The sequence below is a fragment of the Sphaeramia orbicularis genome, chromosome 10, assembly GCF_902148855.1.
Source record: "Sphaeramia orbicularis chromosome 10, fSphaOr1.1, whole genome shotgun sequence".
NCBI classification, from domain to species: Eukaryota; Metazoa; Chordata; class Actinopteri; order Kurtiformes; family Apogonidae; genus Sphaeramia; species Sphaeramia orbicularis.
The window spans coordinates 52,871,212-52,880,423 of record NC_043966.1 but is presented as its reverse complement, the minus strand read 5'-3'; the positions used below and the strand labels follow the sequence as shown (position 1 = coordinate 52,880,423).

At 41.5% G+C, this 9,212-nt stretch overlaps 1 protein-coding gene across 2 annotated transcripts in view; it reads right to left on the bottom strand.

Annotated features, from left to right (window-relative positions):
- Positions 1–4,432: 4,432 nt before the first annotated feature.
- Positions 4,433–9,212, bottom strand: part of LOC115427047 (protocadherin-10-like) — a 45,535-nt gene continuing 40,755 nt past the window's right edge. For both annotated transcript variants that reach the window (XM_030145408.1, XM_030145407.1), the window contains exon 5: positions 4,433–4,574. In XM_030145408.1, coding sequence (XP_030001268.1) covers positions 4,522–4,574 — 53 coding nt within the window. In that variant the 3' untranslated portion in view covers positions 4,433–4,521. The remainder of the gene's footprint in view (positions 4,575–9,212) is intronic.

The window sequence follows — 9,212 nt, the reverse complement described above, 5'->3', positions numbered from 1 at the left end:
TCAAAGTGTCCTGGACCCAAAGGGGGCGGAGTCAAATATGACATGGACGACTTTTGGGTCATTTTCCTTCACTTTATACCACGCCTCCATTTGTGTGTTGGGGCCTGATGGTGGTTGTCCTCCTGTTCTGACCCCCAGTGGTCCTCGTCAGCTGATTCTTCATCGTCATCATCTTCATCATCTTCATCGTCCCTCTGGTTCAGTCTGTCTTCTGTTCAGTGGACAGTGTCTGTCCTCACTGCAGCATCTGACCAAAGACCTGTTTGGGTTTTCAGTGTACTGACCACACACACCAAATATGTGTGTGTGTGTGTGTGTGTGTGTGTGTGTGTGTGTGTATGTGTGTTGTGTGTGTGTGTGTTTATGTGTGTTGTGTGTTGTGTGTGTGTGTTGTGTATTGTGATTATGTATGTGTATGTGTGTGTTGTGTATGTGTGTGTGTATTGTGTGTGTGTATGTATGTGTGTGTGTTGTGTGTATGTGTGTGTGTATTGTGTGTGAACCCACAGAACAATAAGGACATGAAGTTATTAAATTCAATGAAACAAAACATCATCCAGTCCAAATTACTTTCAACTAATTTTAATCAGGAAGGGGGGGGGGGGCATTACAGCATAACACCCCCCATATCCATCATTGTCCCCCTTGTCTGTCTTGGGGGGAGGGGGGGTTGGAGTGGGTGTGAGGGACCCTATATAATATACGTAGCATAAGTAATGACCCCCTTGTGACCGGGGGGTGGGGGTGGGGTGCACAATGGATGTTACCACCGAAGCAGGGGGGAGTAGTAGCTCAATAAGTGCCAAGTGCAAAGGAGCTGGGGGGGGGGGCACAGAAATTTGCTACTGACATAGCATGCTGCTTGATATTGATACTTAAACAGACTAACACCCCCCCATTTCGGTCTCAGCACCCCCCCCCCCCAGCTTTCTCTTTCTAAACACCCCCCCCCCCCCCCCCCCCCATTGAGAAACACAGATCTATTGTCTGTAATGTCTGAACTTCACATGTGAACACGGTCCGTTACTGTTCAATGAAATGAAATCACAACACGTACTTTTCACCATTTTTTCAATTTATTGTTGGCATATTGGTGTGTTTGTAATGCACAAGAAAGAAATGTGTGTGTGTGTGTGTGTGTGTGTGTGTTGGATTCCAACTGCATTACTGTGTACAGCATTTGGCCGTGTGTTTTTTGTTCTGCTTCTTCATAAATGGACCCTTAACGTTTTGGTTACAATAACACAGAATTACCATGGACCTCAATCTAAAGTATTTACCTCAGTTTTATTTATTTATAGACATGATCATCAATATCCAAATGTGATTTTAAAAAAAGAGCGGAATAATGTCTTAAAACAATGAGAAGTTGAGTTATAGTGTCTGCTAAGGCTGTTCTGTCTGTGTTCATGTCTTCCACTGGGGAAAAAAAAACCCAAAACCCCCCAAAAAAAGCCTCATCAGGGGCATTTAAACAAGAGTCAGACCCTGTGAATCAGAATCTGGAAGGCAGCGAACGGAAAGCACGCCTTCAAGAACAAGTAGATATAGATAGATTTATATATAGAGTTTTATATTCAGCTTGAAACTTTTTTAAAAGAGTACAGTAAACACTTCTCACACATGATAGAAACTACTTGACACTTCAGAAGAGTGTAGGCCAAAACACTGTCCAAGCCCACGGTGGAGTGAAAAAAACTGAAACAAACAAACAAAAAAAAGCAGAAAAGTCAAAATAATTAAAGCTGCGGGAGACGTTCGTGACCAGTTTTTCATCAGATCTGTCCATCCTCAGTCACATCCTCAGTTTCATGAATCTGTTAGTCTGTCTGTCATTACTCGCCTGAAGCTCTTGCATCATGGTGAACAATATAGCGATAAATTCCCGACGGTTAGTATTACTGTTTAAATTCTAATTATCATGATAACCGTGTTTGATTACCGCACTTTCAACACAAACTTGATCTGGAAAATGGTCCAACACTGGGCATACGGTTCCATCTTTAATGTGTGTTTATATGTTTGATGTTTACATGTTTATATTTGAATGTTTCTGCAACAGAAAGTACATTGTGCCTATTATTTATTTATTTATATTTATTTATTGATTGATTGATTGATTTTTTCAAAATACAACTTGGTTAAATTATTTCAGTGTGTGTATTAGTACTTTTTGAACATTTTGAGCACATTTCAACAATACCACGATAATAATGATCACCGACATAATTTTGGTCACAATAACTGTGATATGAAATTTTCCTGTGGTTACATGCCTAGATGACACACATTTCATTTGCTCAGATAACATATTCGATGAACTTTGAAATGGAGTTGGAAACACTGATGTTGGTTTGATGTCAATAAAATGCCTCTGAATGTCGAGAAAACTAAATTTATGGTTTTTGGAAGTTGTCAAGAAATTGTTAATGATGTTAAACTAAAAATCTGTAATTGTGAGATTGAAACAGTATTTATGACAAATTCCTCAGGTTGTGACTGATCATAAATTAACATGGAGACAGATTACACCAAAGGTAAACTTTCTAATTCAGTAGGAATCCTTTATAAAATTAGGGAAGTTTTAAATTATAATTCAAGTTTTTATTTCATTTTGTAATGGAGAATTTACATGTTTTACATTCACATGCACATAGAACATTTTACAATGTTGTTTTCTAGATTCCTTTGCTTTTCTTTTCAGAAAAGAACAAAATAATCTGTCTGTACAATTGTTTTCATACCGTTACGTCTCTAATCCATATTATATCATATACTCGCGCTGCTGCTGTCAGGCGGCTGTGTGAACCTCCGTTTCCCACAATGCATGTCACGACAAAATCCCTCAGATGCCTGAGTTCCCTCCTGGCTCCGTTTGTGAACACATGGTTTGTTTGTGGTGGATGGAACTAAGAAACTGTTCACCGTAATGCAAGAGATTCAGCTGAGTCATGCTGCGTTCCAGGCCTTTTTTGAGCCCGTAAGTCACGACTTCAAACCACGACTCACCACTTTGTAACGTTCCAGGCACGTCACACCAAACTGCATGAGCGCAAGGAATTGTGGGAGTTAAATATAAACAAACCAGCATGGTGGACCGTTAGGCTCATTTACAATCATTTCTATCGCTAAAGGTGCTTGCTCCTTGGTTATTTGAGGGAAACAGAGGAGGACAAACGGCGCATAAGGCAAGAGAAGCTGCTATGTTCTGTTATTTGTATATTTGGATTCGTATTTGGTATTAATTGATTCTTGCACTCATTGGACTGAAAACTAGGTAACACTACAGCAGCTGCTGATTATGCAGAACATTTGCACATAATGTCAGAGCAATACCTTGTTTTAATAAACAATTTGCATAAACACCACATCCATGGGGGGGCGCCATTGCTACGTGACGTCAGAACTCGGAACTGGGAGAACATGGATCCAGTACGAGTTCACGGGTGGAAGTCACAGGTTTGACTGACATTCCAGTGCATTTTCACCGGCAGAAGGATGGAAAAACAGTCTGTCCCAGGGCAGCTGTGGCTACAAATGTAGTTCACCACCACCATAGTGTGAATGTGAGAGCGAATGAAGAATGGGTTAATAATGTAAAGGGCTTTGGGTGTCTAGAAAAGCGCTATATAAATCCAATCCATTATTATTATTAGTATTATTATTATTATTATTATTATTATTATTAAAAACATGAGTTACGGGTGGGACTTGAACGCAGCATAATGACAGACAGACTTCCAGATTCATGATGCTGAGGACGTGACTGAGGTTGGACAGATGTGATGAAAAACTGGTCACAAAAGTCTCCTGCAGCTTTAAAAAAAAAACTAAACATAAGTTAAAAAAAACTCATATCTTGCCCACAATCTTTTTCTTACAAAGTTTGAAGTAGATCGGAATAGAGACACCTGACCACAGCGACGGAATAAAAAAATCTAAAACAGTGGAATTCTCCTGTACAATTTGGCGTCTCACTGCGAGTACAAACGCCTAAAGGGCTCAGTGGCGGTTTCCTCTGGGTGGCTCTCAGTACATTTATTGTGTTCTCGTCCATTTTTCAGTTAATATACATCAGTGCTGTAAACAGGCACACGTAGATTGCGAAAAAACGCAGAGAGAGAGTGAGCGAGAGACAGACATGGGCGTCCTGTTTGAGTGTGGGTCTCTGCCGTCGCAGTCCGTCCTCCTCCTCTGAGTTCAGATTCTCAGTCCTGCTGAGAGTGTGGGTGGTCGGGGGGGCTCGGGGGTATCTGTCTCCTTATCCAGCAGTGGGGGGGGTTGAAAGCCCTGCAGTGTCTGAGGAATTCCAGATCCCGGGGGGGGGGGGGGGGGGGGGGGGGGGGGGGGGTCGGTACCGATGAGGCTCCTCAGGTCGTGTGTTGTGGTAGTAGGTTTGTTTTTTTTACTGTGAGAACGGGGAGAGGGCGAAGGAAAGGGGGGGCGGGGGGGCTGATGCTCTGTGCCTCAGCTGACAGGGGGCGGGGCCAGGGCCGGGGGGGTTGGGGTGATTGTGCAAAGTCATGCCGTCTCCGGTATGTCCACACGAAAGGAGCTAGCAAAACCTTTCCTCGCTGAAAGAAGAAACAGAAAAAGCACAAAGTATGGTTAGTGTGTGTGTGTGTGTGTGTGTGTGTGTGTGTGTGTGTTTGTGTGATGATGATGAGGATAATGATGGAATGGATCGGGGGGGGGGGGGTCTGCTGTGATTGGTTTAGAGCTGAAAACAATTAATTGATTAGTAATTAATAATTTAATTATTAATCACTAATTGCCCCGCCCCCTGAAGGGGAGGCAAGGGGTTTGTTTGTGGTTCAGTTTGTTTGTTTGTTTGTTTGTTTACACCTTAGCAGTCAAACTACTGGTTGAATTCAGATCTAATTGGGTTTATAGTAAGGTTCTAATAGTTTTGAATTTTTCATTCTAGTTTAGTTTTATTTAGTTTGGACTTTTTTTTCTCTAATTCAGTTCGTTTTAATTCATTTTTAGAGCAGGTTTGATAGTTTTTATTAGTTTTCTTTTTTTTCTAAATGCTTAGTTTTAGTTTAGTTTTAGTATTAATTTTAGTTTAGTCGTCTCTTTTCTCTTCTTCTCTGTCGTCATATTCAAATCAATCCCAGACAGGACTCTGCTGCTTTAGTCTCCATGTTTCCAGGTAGAGTGGGGACCAGAAGACGACTGGAAACCACAAGTGAACACAAGTGACGGAGCAAAAAGTGTCGTATGGAGACAGCACAGAAAACTGAGAGAGACAAAGAAATGGATTTCACATCAATCCGACAATGAAGAAGACAAAAACAAAGGGAATTTTATCCATAATTTTTATCCGTTTTAGTTAGTTTTGTAAACACACAATACAGTTTCAGTTAGTTATCGTCTTTTCCTTTTAATTATAGTTTTTATTTATTTAAGTTAAAATGTTTTAACAATTTTAGTTTTCATCATTTCTTTAGTTTCGTTAACGATAATAACCCTGGTTTATAGATTACCAGTGATCCAGAATAGATGTGATTACATTTTGGGAACAGTAGGTCAAGTTCCACATTTTTACCAATTTTAAAATACTTTTTTCCCATTTCCTTATAATGGCTGAAATTTCACGTCTATAAAAACATCAATTTTGTTTCACTTCACTTCAAACTTGGCACAAATACAGAGGCAACTGATATGACATCAGCACACACACAGACATGATGACATCAGCACACACACAGACATGATGACATCAGCACACACACAGACATGATGACATCAGATGGATCAATGACGAAATCGGCTACAATATGCGCGAGGGGCTGTTATGTTCTGACCCCCTCCCCCGTGCCTTTTTTTGTTATACTTCTTACTTTAGTCTTTTGGGTGATTATTGCTCTCTGTTATTTCTGATATTTTTGTATAATATTACGTATTTAGTGTGTTTTTTTTATAGGTTTTATAGGTTATTTTAGTGGTTTTCCCGCCGGTGCAGAGCCTATAAATTGGACAGGCGCTGGGCTCTCTCTCTCTCTCCTCCTGCTCCACCTCTGATGCCACTCCAGAACGCGCATGCCCGGACGTGTGCACCAGGTGGTTTACGCTGCTGTTCTGGAGCGGCATGTGGGCTGCGCTGTAGCTTTTTGTTGGCAGTTTTTTGTTGGAGCAGGTGAGTCCAGACGTCCTGTTTTGGGTTTTTCTTTTGACAGGCTTTAGTTGCAGGTTGTGTTTATTAGGGTAGGGGTAGCGGTCTGTGGCCAGGTGCGACGGTCCTGCACAGGGTTGGTCTGAGCTACATACCGTCCTTTTGTTAAGTTTGCCGGCTCACCTTGGTCCTTGCTTTTCCTTTGAAACTTTGGGTTTTTTTCTTTAGGGCACGGGAAAGGGGTGAACCACAGGATACGTCTAAACTTCAAGTAAAAATAAAGAATTTTGTAAATTGAATCCTTTCGCCTCCTGTGTCCTATGTTAAATATGTTGCAACCTTCAGGTCATAACAGGGGCAGGGTTTGTCGTGCATGGAACTACTTAACCCTTGTAACCCATGTTTATATTTTGTTTCTGTTTTTGTTCATGTCTTTTTTTCCTTTGGATTCTGCAACTCAGGGAAATGCACAAGAATTCCAATGTACCAATACTGCAGTGTAATGTATCTGTGCAAATGGCAAATAAAGTCTATTCTGTTCTATGGGAAGAGTGAACCTGAGTATCTTTTTGTCAGAGTAACAACTTTTTCAATATGAGACGAAAAACAGCAGGAGAGTCTAAAAGTGTTTTCATTTACAGACACTGGAAATATGTTTATGGAGACGACACCAGCAGCAGTCCGTCACAGCTGACTATTACTACTGTTGCCTAACAACGGAACGACCAATCAGAGCGGACTCCCCTGGGTTATGTGTGTGTGTGTGTGTGTGTGGGGGGGGGGGGGGGCAAGTTTGTCTGAGCGATGACAAAAAAGCAAAGGAAAAGCCTTTTCTTTAAATGGCCTCATTCACACACAATCAGAGGGTTCACAGGGGTAGGAAGTCTCACATCCCATGATTCAGTCCTGAGAAATGGCTCATGGACAATATGTGTGTGTGAAGGGGGGGCTGGGGGTGTGTTGGGGGGGGTGTATTCTACTGTTATGGGAACACTGGCACTGAATGTGCGGTGCTGGTGAATATTGCACGGCCAATTTATTTAGGACAAGAACAAAAGAACAGAGAAAAACACTGCCCCTCCCCCGTCTGTCTCAGTTTAATGATGGTAATCATTATGTTCTGCCTATCAACCACCCCCCCCACCCCCCCCAGCCCCCCGACCTGAGACCCAGGCCCAGGACTGAACCTCTGGGGGACACAAAAGGACTCTGTATCAGTGGCTCATTGATCAGATTAAGCCTCAGCCTCTCAGTATCATCATTCTATCCTCCCTTCCCTTCTTCCACCCCCTCATTTGACCGTTGTTCCCACTCCAACCCCCCCACATCACCACCACCCCCACCACGCCCACTGCACTCATTACCATAAGCACCACAGTGATCTACTTTGAGAGGTTCATAAGTGGCGGTGTTTCGTGGGAAACACACATTTATGCGCAGACCCTTCAGATGGAGTGGAGAACCTGAGTGTTTAAGCAGCACTTTAACGGACGGACGCGTTCATCTGTGGGCTCCAAACATCTGAGAAGGGTTCATCAGATACTTTAACGGACGGACGCGTTCATCTGTGGGCTCCAAACATCTGAGAAGGGTTCATCAGATACTTTAACGGACGGACGCGTTCATCTGTGGGCTCCAAACATCTGAGAAGGGTTCATCAGATACTTTAACGGACGGACGCGTTCATCTGTGGGCTCCAAACATCTGAGAAGGGTTCATCAGATACTTTAACGGACGGACGCGTTCATCTGTGGGCTCCAAACATCTGAGAAGGGTTCACTGCACCAAATACCAACAGTGTTTCACACAGAAATGACGTTCAATTACAAGTTCATACTGTATCCCTTTCATGCATAGTGGTCACTCCAGTGGACAGTTATTCAAAGCTGTTCTCTTATCAGCTAAAATTTCCTTAGGGGGCCAAATGAGTGTCCAGTTTTCTCAAAAAAAAAAAAAAAAGTTGTGTTTGGGTGTCTACAAAAGCACTATATAAAATCCAATCCATTATTATTATTATTATTATTATTATTATTATTATTATTATTATAGAGTCATAGAAGTGTGTGTAAATAATGCTAACACATTTGTGCACAGACTACTGATATTCTCTGACAGTGGAAGCTCTATTTTCATAAATATTGGATTTGGAATAGCACGTGTATGTGAAAACTTTTGCTGGTGGACGGACGTGACATTACCCATGATGCTCTGGTCAGTCCCAGTACTTTATTAGGAATAAACTTCTAGACTTCCTATTGCTAATTGTGCTCTTCTTCATAAATGTTGGTATTGTGGATCTAAAACAATCCCAGCTGACACAAAAACACTAAATGTGTCAGTGGACGGATGTGACATGGTTGTTGTGGATCCCATCATACTGATGCTCTGCAGCCATGTCAGCGTTTACACTAATGATCCCTGTGCAAAAACTAGGAGCACTATTATTTATTGGATAGTTTAGCATCAGACTGAAGAGGAAAGAACAATCTAGAATTGTTCTTTCTGTATAAAAATGCTTGTTATTGTAAAAGTGTTGATGTAAACAGTGCTGTGTGCCATTCTTCATGTATGTATTGGTGGAACAGAAGCAGGATGGATCAGCACCATACTCCAGATTGAACCTGTACAAATAAAACATGTGATATGGAGGAGAGAATCTGGGAAGAAAAACTGGGGAATCAAAAGAAGAGAAGATTTGTTTTTCAGAGAAATTCAGTTCAAATAGAACTTGTCCATTTGTGACATGAAAATATAGCATTAATTGTGCTGAAATGGTTCATTTTTGAGCTGAAAACATAGTTCATATGAGCATCAACATGTTGAACAGAACTGAAATCCTGTCCATTTGAACAACTGTCATTTACCAACACAAAGTTCCTTTGGATTCACTGAGACTGATTTAATATGAACACAGACACACAGAAGAGCTGTGAGCACGTTTGAGCTGTTATATATTCATGGATTTTGTTGTTTTAGCTCCATATCAGCCAACACAGTGAACGCTTTTGCATCATTCCATACACTGCAATTTATACCATTACTGTAACTTTGCTGTTCTTGGTAAACCTGATCTGCACTGACATGTTTGAGTGTA